Source organism: Lotus japonicus, chromosome 6, assembly GCF_012489685.1.
Source record: "Lotus japonicus ecotype B-129 chromosome 6, LjGifu_v1.2".
NCBI lineage: Eukaryota > Viridiplantae > Streptophyta > Magnoliopsida > Fabales > Fabaceae > Lotus > Lotus japonicus.
In genome coordinates, this window is record NC_080046.1 from 8,608,919 (window position 1) to 8,631,568 (window position 22,650).

General features: G+C 37.3%; 4 protein-coding genes and 1 long non-coding RNA gene across 5 annotated transcripts; 4 read left to right on the forward strand and 1 right to left on the reverse strand.

The window, feature by feature from the left end:
• Positions 1 to 513: 513 nt before the first annotated feature.
• On the reverse strand, positions 514 to 2,742 carry LOC130726088 (50S ribosomal protein L17, chloroplastic). Its single transcript, XM_057577312.1, has 2 exons — positions 2,426 to 2,742; positions 514 to 1,212 (listed from the first exon to the last, which is right to left on the reverse strand). The coding sequence occupies exons 1-2, from the start codon at positions 2,664 to 2,666 to the stop codon at positions 803 to 805; spliced, it is 651 nt and encodes a 216-aa protein (XP_057433295.1). The 5' UTR covers positions 2,667 to 2,742; the 3' UTR covers positions 514 to 802.
• A 1,927-nt stretch (positions 2,743 to 4,669) lies between these two features.
• On the forward strand, positions 4,670 to 7,435 carry LOC130722773 (zinc finger CCCH domain-containing protein 48-like). The gene is made up of 7 exons (XM_057573614.1): positions 4,670 to 4,800; positions 5,061 to 5,561; positions 5,828 to 6,013; positions 6,108 to 6,359; positions 6,635 to 6,814; positions 6,946 to 7,043; positions 7,139 to 7,435. Exons 2-7 carry the CDS (start codon positions 5,067 to 5,069, stop codon positions 7,284 to 7,286), a joined length of 1,359 nt encoding a protein of 452 aa, XP_057429597.1. The 5' UTR covers positions 4,670 to 4,800; positions 5,061 to 5,066; the 3' UTR covers positions 7,287 to 7,435.
• Positions 7,436 to 8,508: 1,073 nt separating this feature from the next.
• On the forward strand, positions 8,509 to 11,440 carry LOC130722774 (bifunctional bis(5'-adenosyl)-triphosphatase/adenylylsulfatase FHIT-like). Its single transcript, XM_057573615.1, has 5 exons — positions 8,509 to 8,627; positions 8,719 to 8,829; positions 9,761 to 9,907; positions 10,860 to 10,958; positions 11,061 to 11,440. Exons 1-5 carry the CDS (start codon positions 8,529 to 8,531, stop codon positions 11,175 to 11,177), a joined length of 573 nt encoding a protein of 190 aa, XP_057429598.1. The 5' UTR covers positions 8,509 to 8,528; the 3' UTR covers positions 11,178 to 11,440.
• Positions 11,441 to 12,038: 598 nt separating this feature from the next.
• LOC130722775 (bifunctional bis(5'-adenosyl)-triphosphatase/adenylylsulfatase FHIT-like) lies at positions 12,039 to 14,564 on the forward strand. The gene is made up of 5 exons (XM_057573617.1): positions 12,039 to 12,197; positions 12,305 to 12,415; positions 13,424 to 13,570; positions 13,999 to 14,097; positions 14,214 to 14,564. The coding sequence occupies exons 2-5, from the start codon at positions 12,305 to 12,307 to the stop codon at positions 14,328 to 14,330; spliced, it is 474 nt and encodes a 157-aa protein (XP_057429600.1). The 5' UTR covers positions 12,039 to 12,197; the 3' UTR covers positions 14,331 to 14,564.
• Positions 14,565 to 15,149: 585 nt separating this feature from the next.
• Positions 15,150 to 16,940, forward strand: LOC130722373 (uncharacterized). The gene is made up of 3 exons (XR_009013900.1): positions 15,150 to 15,587; positions 15,754 to 15,823; positions 16,670 to 16,940. It is a non-coding gene; the product is annotated as an uncharacterized LOC130722373 (long non-coding RNA).
• Positions 16,941 to 22,650: the final 5,710 nt, after the last annotated feature.

Sequence of the window (22,650 nt, forward strand, 5' to 3'; positions counted from 1 at the left end):
ACATCATAGTGGGGCTAACTCTCCTAGCAGAGGTTTTTACCATCCACATGCTTCGAACCCAAAACTTTTCTTAAAAGGAATCAAGCATATACCACTTGAACCAACTCTGGTAGGTAAGAAAAATTAACAAAAAAACAAAAACAAAACCATTGTGCAAACCACAAAGGCAAAAAATACTGCTTACCTTTAATCTCTTACAGAAAGCTCTATAAGTCCATTTCCACATTTGCAAATTGCATTGCTTTACAATCATCATTTACTAAACACTTTAAAACCAAAAAGTACTCGAGAAGTTAAACAATAGTTTTCCTTCCAAATCAATTCTTCAAAGAAATGATATTGCTTAAAATTGGATATACTTTTGTTAGTGCAAACTGTTATTAGTGTCTATTTATAAATAAAAAAATTAAATACAAAGCATATATTAACCCCAACAAAATGAAGCAGATTGCAGAAATTGACCTTTAGCAGATGATCAGAAAGAGATGGAAACAGAAACTAGTCAAAGAGACATAATACAAATACAAACATACTTAACATTTGAAATTCTAAAAAAGAAATAAGTGTTCGTTTTAAAAAAAGAAAAATAAGTGAATCTATGACCATTTGCAGAGCTTAAGATCAAAGATGGTTGTCTGTCCATAAGTACAAAAAGAGATGCAAACTGAGCATTAATACAAAAAACCTCATATTACAAAAACAACTAAACATAGGAAGAGTAAAACTGTTACCATTGGATGCATTACCAATCTCAACAACTGCAGCAAGATTGCTACAGATTGCATCCAGATAAAGGCGATGGCTACACAAGTTCAATGTATGCCATAGGTGCATTATCACCCCTCCTCGGCAAGGTTCTTATAATTCTTGTATAACCACCATTTCTCTCACCATAACGTTCTGGAACCTCTGCAAATAAAGCATGAACAATCTGCTTCTCATAGATGAACCCAAGGGCTTGTCTCCTTTTATGAAGAGAACCATCCTTTGCCAAAGTGATCATTTTGTCAACATACTTCCTAATTGCACTGGCTCTAGCTCTGGTTGTCTTGATGCGGCCATATTTAAGGAGCTGAGTTGTAAGTCCTCGAATAAGTGCCCGACGCTGATCAGGGGGCCTGTTGAGCTTGGGTACTCGCCTCCCATGTCTCATGGCATAGACTCTACCGCCATTGTCAATAATGGTGAAGCAGTGACTAAAGCTGTTAAATTCTGCACCAAGAAAAAAAAGTATGAAGTACAGTGGTGAAGTCAATAGGAATGCGCGGGACTACTAAACTTTCAAAGGAGAATGAATAGAATTGGAAAGCAGATTTCATTCACACACAACAACCTCAGAAACAATGTTACACATGATTTCCCAACTTGATCTATCACGAATATAAGAATAGCACTCATAGAGTTTGGTCGGAGGAGCCAAAACCCTTCCTAACTGAATATAAGATAAATTGCGTGACTAAAATGTCACTGCTCATATTTTGAAAGTACATGCAAGAAAAATAAATTTGTTTTAAAATCCCTCCTATGCCCTCACTAACCAAACAAGAAGTTGAGTTATTCCTGTTCCACTGAACCCAATATTGATAAGATGAGAATTAAAATCGCCCCTTCTCCTCATCTTAACCAAACATAATAGAAATTAAAATTCCTCTTCTCCCCTCTAATACAATTCTATCCTCTGAATCAAACAGAACCATTCTATGTTTCCAACCTTTGAGCCTGTCAGATTAAGTTTCTCCAGACATATAAATCAACCAAAAATTAACTAAAATTCCAATGGCTTTTACATTCAAATGATAACAGATTTTCAATGTCCCCAGAGTTCTCTTTGCAATTGTAATCAACTCATTTTTACAAGCAAATAAGGTAACCAAAAACCAGTAAACAAAGGGCATAATTTCATGATATTAAAGAACCCTTACTCTCTTCTTCTCCATGCTCATGCTCTCCATCATTTTATGACGGTATCCTATCTGTAATTGACATACATTCTTATCATACAATCCTAAATAAAATGATAGAATCACACACCCACCTCATTTCCACCTTCACTTTCTATCTATTTAATTCAATCATATCATCCATCAAATCTCTTACTCTTTCTCTCCTTTCTTCCTATCTCTCTTCTTTCCACTTCATCCACACTTTTAAGGGTGAATGAATGAAGCTTTAATGTTTATTTTCCTTCAACACCCTTCTTCCTAAACACACCTGAATAAATGGTACAATTGTAATTCTAGTATAGAGACAAATCCAAAACCTGTATCTAAGTACTGGGCACAACCCAAAAGTTTCAATTTCCAAGATGAAGTAAAAAGAATATATTTTTACAAAATTCATATACAAATCAATACAACAAAACAAAAGGGGGTTACAGAACCAACCAAAGCAATGAATGCAAGAAATTACGAAGAAGGAGAGGTACCTGAAGAAGAAGAGGAGAGGGAAAGATGGTGAAGAGGGGCGAGACCAGTGAAAGAGGGAAGAAGAGCTTGGGGTTTGGATTTTGAAATTCGGAGTGACGGTGGTGAGGATGGTCGCCGGAATTGAGGGAAGCGCAATGAGGAGGAGGAAGGAGAAGGAGAAGGAGAAGGTAGAGCTGAGCGCAGTGAAGACATGCTCCACCTGGTTTCGCTGCCTGTAGCCATAACTGACACTGACGCCATTGGAGAGGAACGCCACAAACCACACCACAGTGCTGTAAAGCAATCTCAATACAAGATAAAGTGGAGTGGATAGAGAGAGAAGATGAAGAAGAAAAGGAAATTATTATTTTTTTGTTAATAAAATGGAAGAGTTTTCAGAATGGGCTTTTCATTTGCAAAAGGTGGGCTGGTGTTTATTTGGCCCACACCTCTTGTTTTCCATTTCACTCTTTTTTTTCTTTACATTGGAAAAGAAGACTTAAAGAAAGAAAAATTAAGAAACTGATAAAGAGTCTCTTAATAAAAGAGTCTCTAGTCTAATGATAGGCGCGTCTAACACTCGAGCACCCGATGAAGGGGAATGAGCTCCTAGCTTCGTAATGCAATCTACTGATGTAATAGAGTCATGAAGAACATGTCTAAAGTCAATCCTTCTCAAGGAACTGATTTATTTCTGCAGCTTTTGGGATAAAATGATCGCTATCAAGCTCCTCCAAGACCACCAGCAACTCCTCGCAATCCACCTCACATATGAGCTTTTTGAAACACCGGTTTTATGCCAACTAGTTCATTCCTCATTCTATTCTATTATATTTCATAATCATCATGGCGCAGACACAATTATTATTAAAAAAAATGAGAAGTAAATTTTGGTAAATGGAAACAAAATAGCCTTTAGGGAGAGTGTGTAAATAATTATATAAATGTATTTAATTATTTTTTATCATTTTATCATATTGTATTTGTAATTAAATTAAAATGAAATTTCAATCTACCTACTTAACGTGATCCTAGAATCTCGGGATTAATCTCTACTTTGGAGTAAAAAAATAACCTTTAAAACAATTTAATGAAAAAATGGAGAAAAATTTAAAAATATGTTTGTAATAATATGTTAAAAGAACATATTTCTCCCAAAGTTTGAAGGCGCAAGTGTTGTTGCCTTGCATTGGGCAGATTCCTCAGTTTTTCCTGCAACGTTCTTCAACAACATTGCTACGAATCCGACCAATCTGCTCCTCCACCATCAAGGTGAGTAGTATCGATCACCTCTTTCTCGTTGTGTAAGTTTTCCATTTCCAACCAACCATTTCCCTTCTTTTTCTTATCGTATCACACTTTTAAGATGCGATAGCAACGCACCTTCAAGGTGCGTTTATAACACTCCTTGAAAGTGCGTTAGTTAACGTTATTAACGCACTATGAAAGTGTGTTTTCTATTAGTGACCTTCAAAGTTGCAAATCCTTTCTCCCATTTATGTTCTGAGTCTTATGTTAAGCATTCTAATATTGGTTCAAATATGGCAAGAACAAAGAATCCCAACAATCCATGTCAACCTCGCGCTAGCAGAGTTTACCCTACGACATCAAACCGTAAAAAGCGTGAACAAGAAGCTCGTAAAAGGCGAGCAACTTCTATAGCTCTTGCAGTACAAGAGCCTCAACCAGAAGATGTCCCTCCAAATGCCTCTAAAAACACGTTTTTTTAGTGATATTATATATATATAGTTGCTTTCTTTTTTATTTCCATTATAAAAACCTTGATAAATATGAGAAAATATTTGGAAAAAATATATATCATAACTTCAATTTTAGGGTCTGTTTGGTTTGAGAAAATATTCTCTATTTTCATTTTCGGAAAATGGTTTTCATTTTCAATTTTTCAACATTTAGAGAATGTGTTTGGTTTAATTACATATTTTCCATTTTCTGAAAATGAAAATAATGAAAATGTGTTTCTTTTAACTGTTTTTAATTTATGAAATAATTTTGAGTAATATACACTCACAAAAGTTTATCATAATTTATAACATATTTTATAACTAATACTTATTTTATTTTCAAATATAAAAATTGGTATATATTTGTTATATAAAAAAAAGACTGTTTTAGCACCAAAATAATAAGAAACATGTAAAAAAAGATATTATCTAAAACAGAAAGATATTGAATAATGAAAGAATCTGTAACGGGAAGATTTCATAAACCGCGTTTCCGAGGGAAGACAATAATGACCTATAAATTTGAACACACCACATTCAAGATTCATTCATTCAACACAACACAACAAACAAACACACAAACAAACATCGTTTGCTTTCTTGTTCGTCTGAGATTTCTTCGGAGCCTTTCTTGTTCCAGTTCCACTTCTAAGGTTTGCTTTCTCTTGCGAATGATACTCCATTTTCTATCTATTTCTCTGTTACAATCGGCCATGTGGTACTACGAGTATCTTTCTTCTTTCCGACCCGGCTGAAGTGCCGATTTAATTAGGGTTCCGATTTTAGGGTTTCTTTTATTAGGGTTTCAATAGACTGTTTTTGAGTATGATTGTGGAATGTTTCGGATGCAAGACATTGTTGTGGATGGTGAAGTGGCTGATTTCGCTGCTATTTGGATGTTTCTGTTTTTTAGAGTATCATGGATATGAGGGTGGCAAAGAGTGAGAGAACTGAACGACTGGGTGAGATTTGCAAATTCTGGCTGCAGGGGAGATGCAACAGAAACCCTTGCAGTTTCTGGCATGGAGAAACACCACCGCCACCGCAATCTGCTGGTTATCGTCATACAAAGACTTCATCTGAGAGCGTCCCTTACTATAACTCCAAGGCCGTGTTGATTAGTAAGAGCAGAGTTGGATCCGGTATCGCTGAGCCAGTTCAGAAGCCGTTACTAAGTAGATGCAATGCTAGGACTCCCTCTGAGAATAACCCTAAGCATAACTCCAAGGCGGTGTTGAATACAAAAAGTGGACAAGGGACATGTATTCCTGAAGCCTCTCAGAAGCCGTCACTGAGTATATGCAAATATTGGGTCACTGGCAACTGCACATATGGTGATCAGTGTCGGAATTTACATTCGTGGCACAATGGTGATGGGATATCTACATTAGCAAAACTTCATGAACACAAGAAGGTACTTGATTCTCTTAACAACTTTTAGATTCAATTCTGATATAATGTATAATCCAATTCTGTGTTTTAATTGATGTCATCTTTATTACCCTTGGTTTATATGTTTCAACTCTAATAGTTGAATTAAATATGATGATCTGTTACTGAAATAATTTTTGCCTGATATCTTACATATTCAGGAATTAGAATCTATATGTTGCTAGATTTAGTATTTCCCCCTTGTATGTTAAAAGTTTTGGAGTAATTAATTGAAACTTTTGACAACAGACTGTCACTGGGATTGCATTTCCAGCTGGATCAGACAAACTTTACTCTGGCAGCACTGATGGGACAGTTCGTACATGGGACTGCCATACTGGTCAATGTGCTAATGTAACAAATCTCGGTGCTGAAGTGGCCTCTTTAATCTGTGAGGGCCCATGGATTTTTGTTGGCCTGCTGAATGCGGTCAAGGTAAGCTCTTCTTATGTAGATCTTTGTATTGCTTCATTTTGTGATCATATGTATACATGTTAGCTGATTATATATGGTGTTGGCTGTTGTGAAGGCTTGGCATATTCCGACTGCTTCAGAGTTTACTCTTCTTGGACCTAAGGGGCGAGTCCTTGCCATGATTGTTGGCAATGATACACTTTTTGCTGCAGCAGAGGATGGTGTAATCTCTGCATGGAGAGGAAGCTCTGATGCCAACTCCCCTTTTGAACTGGTTGCATCACTCAGTGGCCACACTAAAGCTGTGTCTTGCCTGACTGTTGGTGTCAATAGGCTTTACTCAGGGTCAATGGACCAAAGCATTAAGGTATGTCTAATGTCTGTCTGTGAAAGTTTGTGCTCTTGCTTTCTTTTAAATGTATGTATTGCTGCACGTGGAGTTCTTCCAAAGGCAGGATTTTATTGGATTAAAGAAAGATTTCAAATTTTGATTGTCAGTTCTTCATAGTTCATACTGCTGTAGACTTCATTAAAATCTTCTTGGTCTTTTTGGTGTGTTAACATTGAAATTGCTTTATGTTCTTTTGTCATTATGAATCTTGGGTGACTTATCGTTTTCCTATTTGTTACTGTGTTATGCAGGTTTGGGACCTTGATACTTTAGAGTGTTTAATGACACTCAATGGTCATACTGGGGAAGTTACATCACTTATTTGTTGGAGCGATTTTCTGTTATCTGGGGCATCTGACTGCACTATTAAGATCTGGGTTGCCACAGAAGAGGGACCTTTGAAGGTGACATATACGCACACTCTAGAAAATGTAAGCTACTTAACCACTATAAACAACATCTGTACTTAGTCTTTAAATTTTTTACAAGTATATTTGCTTTTTATCATAGTTGTGGAGTTAGTTGATTCAATCAGTTGATTTTATTTCAACTTTTGGTACAGGGTGTTGTTGCACTTAATGGAATGACTGATGCAGAAGGCAAGCATGTATTGTGTTGCTCGTCCAGAGACAATTCTGTTCGCTTGTATGAATTGCCACCGTATGTAAAACTTAAAACTTGCACTGCATCCTTTTTTTTTATTCTGTAACTTGAGTTATAAATTGTTCACTAACCTTGTGTTCTTTTATCTACAGATTTTCAGAGAGGGGTAGATTATTTGCAAGAAAAGAAATCCGATCAATTGAGGTTGGTCCTGGTGGGCTCTTCTTCACTGGTGATGGAACTGGTTTAGTGATGGTGTGGAAATGGTTGGAAGAGACTAAGGTGGCAGCATCTTCTTGAGAAATGCCCCTTTTTTCCATGTTTGTCAAAAGTGTATATATTAATTGAGAAGTCCGATCTTTCTTACTGACAGAGATGTATTTGTCTCCGCACCTTTTACATTTATGTAACTCTTTTTGTCAATGAAATCAGAATTTTATTTTTTTATATTCCATTTTTTTCCTACTAGTTACTAGTTCATTAATTAACACCTTGTAGTATCCCGGGACCATACATGAAATGAATGTTATGTTCTGAGTGTTATTTTCTGTGCATCTCAAACCAAATACCATTGAAAGGTAATATGCATGAATGAATTGATTAGAAGAAGAAATTTCTGTATTTTTTTAAATTTGAACATATTATACTGAATCTTTTTATAGAATAAAAAATATTAATTGTAAAATTACGTTATCATAATATTAGCTTGACTAAATGATTGAATATAATTGATAAACTAAGATTGTCTAGTAATTGGGTATAATTGCTATTGAGGTTTTTTAATAACAAGACATGGCAAGTATTAGTAAAGTTTTTAGAAGAAAAGTTTGGTAAATGGAAATAAAATAGCTTTAGTGAGAGAGAGTGTAGATCGCGTTATGTGGATTGTCAATCAAACTCTAGGGATGCGGTGGAACTTGTGTATTCTGTGCCTGTTGCGACTTATCTTTATGCTTCGGGACATTAAGGAGTTTCTGGGGAGATCTTGGCATGTGGTGCTGCATTATGTTTTGAGAGAGGGGAATGCGTGTGCAGATTTTTTGGCTAAGCATGACACTCTTCAGGATGAAGCTTGCATAGTTGTGGAGCAACCTTTGGGGGATTTGAGTTTGCTTATGTTGGCTGACGCTTCGGGCGTCACCTCTTTGAGGCCTTAGCCCGGGTTTCCCGGTTCTTTCTTTTTTCTTTATGAGCTGTAAAAAAAAATATAAATATACTTAATTAATTATTATCATTTTATCAAATTGTAATTTACTAAAACGGAAAAATTAAAAAATATAACAAAATAAAAAATTTGTTATATATTCAATTTCTTAAAAAAAAATGTGTTGACCTGTTATAGCAGGTTAAAAAATGGTGTAAAATTACCCCACTCTAAAAAATGGTGTAAAAAATATATAAATATATATAATTAATTTTTATCATTTTATCAAATTGTAATTTACATAAACGGAAAAATAAAAAAATGTAAAATATGTAATTAGATTCTATATTAATAATATGTAAAAAAGAAAATATTTCTACCAACGTTTGAAGGCGCAAATGTTGTTGCCTTGCATTGGGCAGATTCCCCAGTTTCTCCTGCAACGTTCTTCAACAACACTGCTACGAATCCGACCAATCTGCTCCTCCACCATCAAGGTGAGTAGCATCGATCACCTCTTTCTCTCTCTCTGCGAGTTTTCCTGATTCCCATTCCCAACCATTTTCCCTTCTTCTTCTCTGAACGCAGATGGCTGCAGAACACTACACTTTTGGCCCTTACAAGATACACCAGAGTGAAGTCTTCTACTCCACCCCTCTCTCTTATGCCATGGTCAACCTGCGTCCTCTTCTCCCTGGTAATGATCAAACACGCTTCATTTATTTGTATTGATTGATTTTACTGATTTACATTAAGAACAGTGAAGCTAGTTAACGATTTCCTCTAAAAATGTTGCCTTTTTACTGTACTGATTATAAAGTTGTTGTCTTTTATCAGATTAAAGAAGACCCATTTTGATGATTCATTTGTTTTTGTCATTTTGCAGGTCATATCCTTTTAATAGGTTTCAATAACATACAGCTGGGTTGTTGGGATGGTTGAATGTTGATGCATTTTTTTAAGTTCAAGACTGATGAGACTTTTAATTGGGTGAAATTCATATATGTGTGTCACTATTTTGGTTGGAAAACACTCAACAGTCACAAGCACAAGCATAGCTATATTTTTAATAGTTTGTTTGGAAACTGGGTAGGTTTACACTTTGAGGGTGAGAGATGATTTTGGAAGAAGCTATTGATTGGGAGTGACTTTTGTGGGGATGGAGGGTCAAGTGATTTTTAGAGGATTAAAAGTGGATCCATGCATATGTTGGAGTTTCATTGTATACCACTGCAGTACATGGTACATTGTAGTCCAGCAAGGTGTTTAGAAACTTCTAGAGTTCCGGTCCTTGACTGCCAGGAATCCAGGATCATCTTAGCAAGTTTGCTTTTGGGGCTTTTTTATATTGTGTGTCTATTTTGACTTATGGTTTTATCTTGGTGACTAGAATGCATTCAACTATTGAGAGAAGATCCATGTTTGTTTGATATACCATAGGGAGTCCTTTTTTTTTCTGCATATGTTGGTTTGGAGATGTTGGAAGTAAGCTAGTTTCATATTTATAGTTGTTTCTTAGTTAACTGCGAAAGAGCCTTAAGGACTTGTTCTAGAATTCTTTTATTTTACATAGTGTAGTTGTAAGCATGAATATAGATGACTATCGAAATGAATGACTTAACGGTGTTCACATGTGCTTATCTGTCCGAAGCGTGAAGTTAAGCGTTTCGTTGATCTCACTGCTGAGGAAACTTCTGATTTATGGCTCACTGCACAGAAAGTTGGCAGGCAGCTTGAGAGCTACCATAAGGCTTCATCACTTACTTTAGCTATCCAAGTAAGATTGAAGTGAAGTATGCTCATTTAACCATTTTTTACTAACTACTTTGCATTAAATTCATTCTTCATTACATATATATTTTATTCTGGAGGATAACTTACTGTTCATGGGGAACCCGGGATTGAGGCTTGCTTGTCTCAATCAATTTGATTGCCTTAACTAGTGATGCTATGGAGAATTCCAATTGACAGCCTCTGGTTCAGTTCTAGTGGTGCACTTTGTATTGCATATTATTAGCAATCATGTCTTTGGCTAGATTCTCACTTCTATTATTTGACCAAATTAGAAATCAGATGTAGCTGGTTTTTTTTTCTGCTCCTCTTTCTGTGTAGGCTTTTTACCTTTTCTCTCAGTGGCTCATATGTTCTTATGTGAAGAAGATGATATTTTCTGTATTAACAATGTGGTAGTAAAAAAAAAGATGAAGGTTAAGAACTTATTGTCCAACTCCAACATATTAACTATACAAAATGTTTGACTGGTTGATTATCTTTCACTTCTTTTCCCCAAGTGCTCATGATAGATATATTTGTTCTAATGACTATTTTCTTTCTAATTTTTTGTTGCCATGTTATTAAGCGTATGGAACAAGAGGATGAACTTCATTGGTGCATTATACTTTTTGATTGAACAATTCTCCTTTCTTCTTTGAACAATTGTGCCCAAGTGACAACTTGTCTAGTATTTGTAATTACTTTCTTAGGTGACATTTGAAAATGGATGTGATTTTGATTATTTAATATTAAGCAATTTTCTATTGTTGACAATCTAATACTAAAGGCGCTCGCCACCTTTATCACATTAGGGGGGGATTCAATATTAAGATCATGGCCTGTATACATATACTTATATAGTATTCAAAATTACCTACTTGTACAGACTCTGCAATGTGCATGATATGCTACTGGTGTCTCACAAGAAAAAACTAAATTATCTTTCTGTACTTTAGGATGGGCCCCAAGCAGGACAGACAGTGCCTCATGTTCACATTCATGTTGTCCCTCGGAGAGGAGGAGATTTCGAGAACAACGATGAGATATATGATGCAGTAGGATAAGAACTCTTCTCCTGGCTATGCTGTTGATTCTAGTAATTTATTTCATTTGATATTTATATTTTATGCTTTATCTGCTGTTTGTCATTGGTTCAGATGGATGAGAAGGAGAAGGAATTGAAAGAAAAGCTTGACTTAGACAAGGAGAGGAAAGATAGAACCCTCGGTGAGATGGCTCAAGAGGCAGATGACTACAGAAAACTTTTCTTATGAAATTTTAGCTAGTAGTAGAGAATAGAGATAGACTTCTTGCAGCTTGGTGTGAACTTCTGATTTTCCCAGTTTAATATCATTTTAGCCACTGAAAAATTCATTCTGTTACTTATGTTGTGGTCCATACAAGTCACACAATTATGTCTTCTGGAAAACTTGTTATGATTCTGGGTTTCATGTTGCATTGTACTGTATGAAAGTTTCAAGGGATGATCCTGCTAGTGTTGGAGAATTATAAAATCTATTAAATATCACTATCACCATCACCAACGAGTGCTTGGTTTGAGCACTACATGCTTGATTCCCCTTACGGTCTCTGGTTTTAGTCTTGCGTATGAAAAAAACTCTCACTTCGAGAGCTAGCCCACAAGGATGTATATGTTAGCGGCTCGAAAAGGATTGTATCATGTGGAGGATATCAAACCAAAGAACTCATAAAAGATTAACTTTTCATAATCAACTTGCTCTGTATTTAACGAGAAATGCTTCTCTATTCTGTGTAAGAATCTTTTCAAAAATACAACATTCTAGTTTCTTGAGAGTATTCTACAGTTTATGGTCAACAGTCAACATAACAACTCTGAGTATCCAAGCGAATCCATTTGCTTGGAGTCAAGTTAGTGAGAATATTTTTTAGTTGCAAAATCTACTATGAGATACACCTAATCCCTCAAACTGCAGCACATAGTTGCACATATGCTAAGAAAAGTCATTCGAAGATAATAAGGTATAACAACTATTGAATATTGACCTTGTTAACTACTCATGTAGTAAACACACATTTTTTTAATATTTTTGCAAAGACTTGTTAATTTGTAATCATCCTATTAAAATAAAAAGACGAAGGGAGCAAGCAAGAATAAAGTTTAAAAAAATGATAAAGCAAACAAGCACATAGAATTTCTACACCTATAAGTTTCAAAGCAAAACGCAAATTGTAAAGCACAGCCATAGCTCATCCTGTTTATTTGTTGTGCATTGTTTTAAGAGCATTATCTCCTTCTTGCTCCCTCCACTAAGGTATATAAACAATGAAGATGTTCTTATTTTTCTTATCTGTAAGCATATTGATCATGAAGATTAACATAGCTTAGCATATTTGTTATTATTATTTTTCTTTAATACAGATGGCTGTTGAGTACTATGATTTTGGGCCTTACAAGATCCACCATAGCTCAGTGTTTCATACAACTGATCTTTCCTTTGCCTTTGTCAACCTGCGTCCAGCGGTGCCTGGTATATATGCTGCTCCCTTCTCTGAATGCTTCAATATTTCCATTATTCAAATTGATATGTATTATCTTTTCTTTGAGATTAAATTAGTTTTTTTCCTTTTAATTTGGAGTTAATGCTCAGAGTTTTTTTGGCCCTAATACAAAGTTAACAAAAGAAGGTATGGGGATGTTTTTCTCACCACCTCAAACCTATTTTCACAATCCTTTTCCTAAAATACTCCAAATAATGCTCAATCATTCTCTCACCTATTTTGGAAAGCATTTCTGGAATGTATGTTTTTGCATTAGAGAAAATTACATTTGGAAAACTTGTAAAACTCATGTATTATTTTTTATAAACATTTTTTATTGGCTCCACAATTTTATTTCTTTTCGAATGAGCCTATTTGCTGAAAACTAATGCATGGCCATTCTTTTATACACAATTGGGAATTTGTTTCCTTCTTTACTTTCCATGGGAAGTACAATTGTTGTCTCCCCATGCCAAGCAAACCATTTTGCTAATTGATTTTTTCTTTACCTTTGCAGGTCATATCCTTTTCAATAGGATGTTAATATTAACACAATCTGGTTTGCAATGATTAATCCATTTCCATAACTGGATAACTGTCAATTAATTAAGTTGAGACACTTAGTTGTTGGTAAAGCTAGAAAAGCTAAAAGGATGATCCTCTATTCTTGATTTTCATAACTAGATAACTTTCAATCGGACATCTCAGATTTTGAGTTTATCTCTTGATGAAATTGTAGTTTCATTTGGAGCAATGTCATGATTCTTGAAATTGCAGAAAATCCTAGGTAAGCAATTGATGTCACCATTGTTGTGACTTGTGGTCCTGATACTACAAACACATACCTCATAAACTTTGATATTACAAGTGCAATTTCAATTTTTGAAACACTTGCTTGAAAGTCTCAAGAATTAGGTTCATAATTATTTCGTATCAATGCCAGCTCCAATCCACTAGGCTATTTGCTGCTGAATTGGGTTGACTTAACTATATCTATCTACATGTGGTTGTCTGTCCAAAGCGCGAAGCGAAGCGTGTGGCTGATCTCACGGCTGAAGAGAATATTGATTTGTGGACCATAGCACAGAAACTTGGTAGGCAGCTTGAGAGCTACCATGAGGCATCATCACTTACATTCTGTATCCAAGTAAGACAATTAAAGAAGACTGCAACCAATAGTTTTTTCATTTTACTATGCACTACTGTAGTTAAATTCTTTCTGTTTTAGTAAAATATGCAGGCATTTGAACATATCAGATGTTTGGTTAAGATTATGAAACTAGTTTATGACATACTGATAAGCTCTTTTGAGATTATTTTGATAAACTTCCCTGATTAGCTCATGGATAAGTTCTTATACCTATCTATAAACTCTTGTGAGTTTATTTTGTAAACTTCACGAGTAAGTTTACAAATAAGTGCTTATGTAATAAGTACTGATTGAGATAAGCGCATAATTAAGCTATATTTATCTAAGAGCAACCTAAGACTAAAAAAATCAGCCTTGGCAGTTGGCCCGACAAGTTGTGCTTCTACAATTTTTAAATCTAACCAAATCATCTTTCTGAACTATAGGATGGACCTCAAGCAGGGCAATCTGTACCTCATGTTCATATCCATCTCCTTCCCAGGAAAAGTGGTGATTATGAGAACAATGATGACATTTATGATGATGTAGGGTGGAACCTTTTATTTGCTTCTAATGATTTGGCTGTTTTATTCCTCTAATTCTAATGTTGTGACTTTGATATGATGTATTGTGCTTTGTTGACTATTTTTCCATGATGCAGATAAATGAAAAGGAGAAGGAATTGAAACGAAAGCTTGAGGTGGATATAGAGAGGAAAGATAGGAGCCTTGAAGAGATGGCTCAAGAGGCTGATGAATACAGAAAATTTGTCTTTTGAGGCTTTTTAAGTGGTGCAAGAAATAAAATAGGAAAAATCACCTAATGGAAATTTGGATAAAACATATTGAGTAATGTAGGAACAATGTTTGATTGTTCTGCCTTTCATAATAAAGGATCAAGTACTTTCTAGTAATCTAAGAGGAACTTCTTCTCTTGCTTTGTAACTTCGAGTTATATACTGGTGTTAAATATTATGCAGGTTGCTTGACAGTTTGATGCAACTCATTTGGAAGCTTGGAGGTTTACATGTTTCCCATTGTATGCCTAGCAGTCTTGAGCCCAAGGCACTTAGAATTTCTTTGCATCTCATCTTAACCTTGGCTATTCTCTTACAGAGATGTACAGAAAAAGCCATATATAAATATTACTTTGATGTTATAAGGTAAATAACTTAATTAATAAACGATTAAGCACTTATTAATATACTAATTTGAGAAACTTATTGAAAGAAGTTCAAAATATGGTATAAGTAGTATAAGCACTTATTCATAAGTTAATCTGGACAGCTTTTGAAGATAAGCTCAAAATAGTTTATAGACATTTGCATAAATTCTCTTAAACACTACATAAAATGTTTATCCTATAAGATAAGCTTAAATAAACTCTTTCAAGTGAGACCTAACTTTCGGTTGTGTTTGCAGACTGAATGCGAACCAACGTTCGCTGAACGAAACTCAACACATCCTTTCATGTTCATTGTTTAGGAAAGTATGATTTTATACTAGAATGTGCGTAAACGTGGTTGAAACGGAAAAACAAACACAAGGAAAAGGAAAACCCTCGGATGGACCTAAACTAGACTCAGTCGTGAGTGAAACGCACCGTTTAATATTAATTTGGTTTGTTTTAATAAAAAGGAGATTAGAAAAAAAAAAAGAAAAAAAAAACAATTGTTTAATTAAAATTAGATTGCAACGTGCAGCCCCACACACCCCTTTTAGCAAACAGTGAAACCCAATTTCTTTCTCTCTGAATTCGCCGCCATCCTTCTCCTCATGTGCGCTACCTTGTGACAATCTCTTTCCCTTCAACTCCCATTCTTCTTCAAATAAAAGAACCCTACAGTACCCACGTGAGATAGGTGACAGTGAAGGAAGTGTTATTCCACCATATTAGATACACATTCATATTGGAAAGAATTCAAATTGGAAAGCTTTGGCATTCACGTGGGAGACCTTGGGAATAATATTTGGAAACCAGAGTTGCAGAGAGGAGTACTTGGCCATTCAAGTTGCATAGTTTAATTTTCTTTAAGGTATATTTCTCAACCCACAAATTTGGAGATTAGCATTGTACTGTATGTTAGATAAAGGTATAAGTAATTAGGGCCTTGGGTATACTGTTGGGGTTTCCATAGTTGCTCTCGGTAATATGACATAAGATTTTGGTTGCTGAAGGTGAAATTTAATTGTGGTGTTCAGATTTACCGGGTGAAGATATGTTGGGTTGTCGCGCATTTGCTGAGGACAGTCCAATTGTTTCGTCATAGCTGTGAGTGATTTTTCAATCACTGTGGCTTATTTTTATAATTATATAATTGTTGATTTGATTATTTTATCATATCACTATTTATTTAAATTGGGGGAAACATGTTTTACAGTTCTTTAATTATCTGAAAGTTGGTTTTAGGAAGTTGATTTGGAATCTGATTATGAACTGATATGAAAACAATTTATATTGCTTTGATTTTTTGGAAATTATGTGAAACTGAGATTATGAACTTGGAAAGTTGATTTTAAGACTTTTGATGAGACTTGAACTGATTTGAGAAAACGGTTTTGGGGATCCTTGATAGAACCCCGTAGCCGTTAACGGAGGTAACGGCCTAGGTGCACCTAGTTAGATTGATTCCGGGAGGAGAGGGCTATCCGTTAGATGGAGCCGCCAGTGCACGGAGAGGGCTATCAACGTGATGTAGCTTCCCCCGGTAATACGTTTCGACATGTGATACGAGAGAGGAAAGGGCTATCCGTTAGATGGAGCCGCCCCTATCGGATAGGCCATCCCTTAGGAGGAGAGGGCTATCAACGAGATGGAGCCGTCTCACGGTTCTACATGTGTGACCTTATTAAATTATATTTCTGATTTTTAAATGCTTTCATATGACTGACATGATTTTTATTCAGTTTCATTGAAACAGTTATTTATAAACTTGACAGTTTGATCATCTCTTATTTGAAATGATGCTTACTAATTTTATTAATAATATATATTTGATCCACTCTGAACTGATAGTGAAAAACTCGTGCTTCATATGTTTCCCCTTTCCTGTTCATGGTGGTTGTTAAATCCTCACTAAGTCTTTGTGACTTACCCCCTTTATTATTTTATCCACAGATTCTTCAGCAGCTGAGTAGCAAGCTGTTCCTGGATTCAGATTGTCAGTTGTCTTGCTGGTAGGCCTCCATTGGCTGGTGGCCTCATTGCTATTTTATTTTCTTTTGACTCTAGTTATCTGCAGCTATAGGGAGTCATAGGTGATTTTAGTTTGGGGTTGACGACATTGTTTTATTTTAAAAGTTGACGTTGAGCGTTGAATTTTGGTTTTGTACCTTTCCTTGAAATTATGGATTTGAAGGATATTATTTAGCAGGTTATGTTATTTTGAGATTACAGAAATACAGAGGAGACTCTGTCATTTTTTTTTTATAAATTTATGCGGACGTATTTATCATGGTGAATTGGTTATAAATGGGTTATGTGTAAAAGGGTTGTCGGACTTGGGGTGATAGTCCGTGCGCCGGTCACGGCTTCGGATTTTTGGGTCGTGACAAAGTTGGTATCAGAGCCTTGGCTTTAGGTCCTATTAGCTGCAGACATGAGGTGGTAATAGAATCTTGCTAGTAAATTGTGAACCGCGGCACAACTTACTTCCAAGATGCTATTAACTCCTCATGATAGTCTTTGTGTCTCTTTCAATTGTTTGCTTCGAGTCTATTCCTTCATTTGAATCAATGTCTTGTCTTACATTCTATGTCTACTCATTCTTAGGTGAGGATGCCACCAAAGACTAGGGGTGCTACTAGAGCGACGACTTCTCGCAATGCTATTCCCCAACCTGATGACCCTCCTCTGAGGGATCTTGTTGGAAGTCGTGGTGGGGGCAGGCGAGGGGGAACCAGGGCTGGTGAGCGCAGGTTTGTTGCTAATGTATTCAATGTTCAAGTTCCTAGACGAAGAAGAGGAACTCTAGGAGCGATAGATCTTTCAGACAATGAGCCAATAACAAATGAGGCTGAGCAAACACTTGGTGATGGATAACAACTTCAGATGGTTACTGGGCAACAGACAGAGGTTGGAGTGAGAGGGCAGCAATTGGTGGGGGCTACTCAGGGGATTGCAGTCACACTGATTGATTTTATGAAGCTGAAACCCCCTACTTTTAGTGGATCTGGAACAAGCGATGAGCCACAACGATTCATTGATGCTTTGGAGAGGCTATGGAGGGCATTGGGATGCTCAGATACACGGGCAGTGGAGTTGGCATCATTTCAGCTAGAGGGTGTAGCACGTGATTGGTACAATGTCTTGACTCGTGCGAAACCAGTGGGATCACCTCCATGGACATGGGCTGATTTTTCGGCGGAATTCATGAACCGCTTCCTTCCACAGAGTGTTAGAGATGGCTTTGTTCGTGATTTTGAGAGGCTAGAACAAGCTGAGGGCATGACAGTTTCTGAGTACAGTGCTCATTTTACCCATCTTTCTAGATATGTTCCCTATCCTCTTCTAGAGGAGGAGCGTGTCAAGAGGTTCGTCAGAGGACTCAAAGAGTATTTGTTTAAATCTGTAGTTGGGTCTAAATCTTCCACTTTATCTGAGGTATTGAGTTTGGCACTTCTGGTTGAGCAGCGACAGAAGGAGAAGGGGAGTGCTACACAGAATTCACAGAAGAGGCCGCGCTTTGAGGGATCTCATGGTACTCATTCGAGTCAAGGCAGTGGTTTTACACCTCGTCACCAGGGGCATTCAAGGACAGTGGTATCTGGGAGTGCTTCTAGTGGCCATTCTTCAGGCTTCGTGCAGAATCGCAGATCTGATTTTGGTGGGTCTTCACGGTCTGTTACCCCTCAGAGACATTCTGGTGCTAGAGCTACATCATGCCCTACTTGTGGCAAGTTCCACTCTGGAACTTGCTTTGGAGATAATAGGGTGTGCTATCAGTGCGGTCGTTCAGGTCATGTTAGGAGGGATTGTCCTGCTTTGGCTCCAGCAGGAGCGAATGTAGCATCTTCTCAGGCTCTCACAGCACCTGTGAGGCAGGCTGACTCTTCTTTTGGTCGTGGTCATGGGGGGTCTCAGCAGAGTGGAAGAGGACCCGGTGGCAGAGGTCAGGGACAGGCAGGGAGAGGTCAAGCTCGAGTCTTTGCTTTGACTCATCAGGATGCTCAGGCATTCAATGCAGTGGTTACAGGTACAATTTCTATATGTTCACGAGCTGCTCATGTTTTGTTTGATCCTGGAGCAACACACTCTTTTGTGTCATTGTTGTTTTCTTCTCAACTTAACAAATGTTCTTCTTTTTTGGAGGAGAAGTTGATTGTCTCTACCCCTCTTGGAGAGTCTATGTTAGCTAATTTTGTGTACCGTTCTTGCGAGATAATTATTGGGGGTAGGAAGCTATCGGTAGACCTGATAGCATTAGACATGGTTGATTTTGATGTAATTTTGGGTATGGATTGGTTAGCCTCACATCATGCTACTGTAGACTGTCATAACAAAATAGTGAGATTTGAGATACCCGGAGAGTCACCTTTCTCGTTTCAAGGAGAGCAAAGTTGGGCACCATATAATCTCATTTCAGCACTTAGAGCTAGCAAGTTACTTAGGAAGGGTTGTCATGGATACCTGGCTTTGGTGAAGGATACTCAAGCAACTAAGTTAAATCTAGAAGCTGTTCCCGTAGTGTGTGAATTTCCAGATGTTTTCCCTGAAGATCTTCCTGGAGTACCACCTGATAGAGAGATAGAGTTCTCCATAGACTTACCTCCTGACACTCAGCCAATATCCATACCTCCTTATCGTATGGCTCCAGCTGAGCTTAAGGAATTAAAAGAACAACTGCAGGATCTCATTGACAAAGACTTTATTCGCCCTAGTACTTCTCCATGGGGAGCACCTGTTCTGTTTGTGAAAAAGAAGGATGGGACAATGCGGTTGTGTGTTGACTACAGGCAATTAAATAAGGTGACAATAAAGAATAAATATCCTTTACCTCGCATTGATGAACTATTTGATCAGCTGCAAGGAGCTCAATGCTTCTCAAAGATTGACTTGCGTTCCGGATATCACCAGTTGAAGATAAGGAATGAAGATATTCCGAAGACAGCTTTCCGAACGCGTTATGGCCATTATGAGTTTTTGGTCATGTCGTTTGGACTCACAAATGCTCCTGCTGCTTTTATGGACTTGATGAATCGAGTCTTTAAACCGTTTTTGGATCACTTTGTGATTGTATTTATTGATGACATTCTTATTTATTCGAAGAATAAAGAGGAGCATGAACAACACCTCAGGTTGGTTTTGCAGACACTAAAAGAGAAGCAGTTGTATGCCAAATACTCCAAATGTGAATTTTGGCTTGATAGTGTGGCTTTCTTGGGGCATGTGGTGTCAAAATATGGGATCAGTGTTGATCCGAGCAAGATAGAAGCAGTACAGAAGTGGCCGAGACCTACTACAGTGAAGGAGATTCGGAGTTTTCTTGGTTTGGCCGGATATTATCGTCGCTTTGTAAAAGATTTCTCTAAACTTGCATCCCCGTTGACTAGGCTGACCCAGAAGAAAGTTGAGTTTAAATGGTCTGATGCATGTGAGGAGAGCTTTCAGAAGTTGAAAGAACGTCTGACTTCAGCGCCTATCTTAGTTCTACCCTCAGGCGATGGAGGTTATACAGTTTATTGTGATGCTTCTAGAGTGGGACTTGGGTGCGTACTTATGCAACATGGCAAGGTCATTGCATACGCTTCTAGGCAACTCAAAAGGCATGAACAGAACTACCCTACACATGATTTGAAAATGGCAGCAGTGGTGTTTGCTCTTAAAATATGGAGGCATTATCTTTATGGTGAGACTTGTGAGATTTTTACAGATCATAAAAGTCTTAAGTACATTTTTGAGCAGCGAGACTTGAATTTAAGGCAGAGGAGGTGGATGGAGCTTCTGAAGGACTATGATTGCACAATCTTGTATCATCCAGGCAAGGCAAATGTGGTTGCTGATGCCTTAAGCAGAAAATCCATGGGTAGTCTTAGTCACTTAGCTGTAGTGAAAAGACCCATAGTTAAAGAGTTCCAAGAACTTGTTGATAGTGGCGTACAATTTGAGGTTGAGAATTCTAATTCATTGTTGGCTCACGTGCAACTTCACTCCACTTTGATTGATGATGTTAAACAAGCTCAAGGCCAAGATCCGGAGGTGGTGAAGATTGTGGGAGATGTTGCAGGTGGCAAAGTTTCACAATTTTCAGTTGGCTCTAATGGTGTTTTGCGATTTGGAACTCGCTTGTGTGTGCCTAATGTAGATAGTTTGAGAATGAGAATCTTGGAGGAGGCTCATCATTCGTCTTACACTATACACCCAGGTTCTAATAAAATGTATCAAGACTTAAAAGAGTTTTATTGGTGGGAAGAGATGAAGAAAGACGTAGCAGAATTTGTTTCTAAATGCTTGGTGTGTCAGCAAGTGAAGGCGGAGCACCAAAAGCCAGCTGGGTTACTTCAGTCTATTCAGATACCAGAATGGAAGTGGGAGGGTATTGCTATGGACTTTGTAACAGGTTTGCCTAGAACCTCTAAGGGTCATGATTCTGTTTGGGTGATTATAGATCGGTTGACTAAATCTGCCCATTTCTTGCCGGTGGAGACTATTTATACTGCGTCTCAATATGCTAAGATTTACCTGGATGAGATTGTTTCCTTGCATGGTGTACCTGTGTCTATAATTTCAGATCGAGGAGCTCAATTCACATCACAATTTTGGAGGTCTTTTCAAACTGCTTTGGGAACTCGATTAAAAATGAGTACCGCTTTCCATCCTCAAACTGATGGTCAATCCGAGAGGACTATTCATATCTTAGAGGATATGCTTCGTGCTTGTGTATTAGACCTCAAAGGGAACTGGGATCAATATTTGTCTTTGATGGAATTCGCTTATAATAATAACTATCAGTCTAGCATTCAGATGGCTCCATTTGAAGCCTTATATGGTAGGAGATGCAGATCACCTATAGGTTGGTTCGAGGTTGGAGAAGCCAAACTAGTAGGTCCAGAACTTATTCATGATGCAATAGAGAAGATTAAGTTGATTCGAGATCGCTTGGTTACAGCTCAAAGTATGCAGAAGTCTTATGCGGATAAGAGGCGACGCCCTTTAGAGTTTGCGGTTGGCGACCATGTCTTTTTACGTGTTTCTCCAATGAAAGGAGTTCTACGGTTTGGTAAAAAGGGAAAACTAAGTCCAAGGTTCATTGGACCGTTTGAGGTGTTAGAGAGGGTTGGCTCTGTATCTTATCGTTTGGCACTTCCGCCAGATCTATCTGCAGTTCATCCAGTTTTTCATGTTTCTATGCTGCGGAAATACCTATATGATCCTTCTCACGTTATTCGTCATGAGGATGTACAGCTAGATGAACACTTATCCTACACAGAGCATCCGGTAGCTATAGTCGATAGACAAGTGAAGCGTCTACGTTCTAAAGATGTTGGTTCAGTTAAAGTTCTTTGGCGAGGACCATCGGGTGAAGAGGCGACTTGGGAGGCCGAGGATATCATGCGTGAAAAGTATCCTCACTTGTTCGAATCTCAAGGTTAGTATGACTTTAAAATTCGAGGACGAATTTTGTATAAGGGGGGAAGATTGAAACGCACCGTTTAATATTAATTTGGTTTGTTTTAATAAAAAGGAGATTAGAAAAAAAAAGAGAAAAAAAAAACAATTGTTTAATTAAAATTAGATTGCAACGTGCAGCCCCACACACCCCTTTTAGCAAACAGTGAAACCCAATTTCTTTCTCTCTGAATTCGCCGCCATCCTTCTCCTCATGTGCGCTACCTTGTGACAATCTCTTTCCCTTCAACTCCCATTCTTCTTCAAATAAAAGAACCCTACAGTACCCACGTGAGATAGGTGACAGTGAAGGAAGTGTTATTCCACCATATTAGATACACATTCATATTGGAAAGAATTCAAATTGGAAAGCTTTGGCATTCACGTGGGAGACCTTGGGAATAATATTTGGAAACCAGAGTTGCAGAGAGGAGTACTTGGTATATTTCAAGTTGCATAGTTTAATTTTCTTTAAGGTATATTTCTCAACC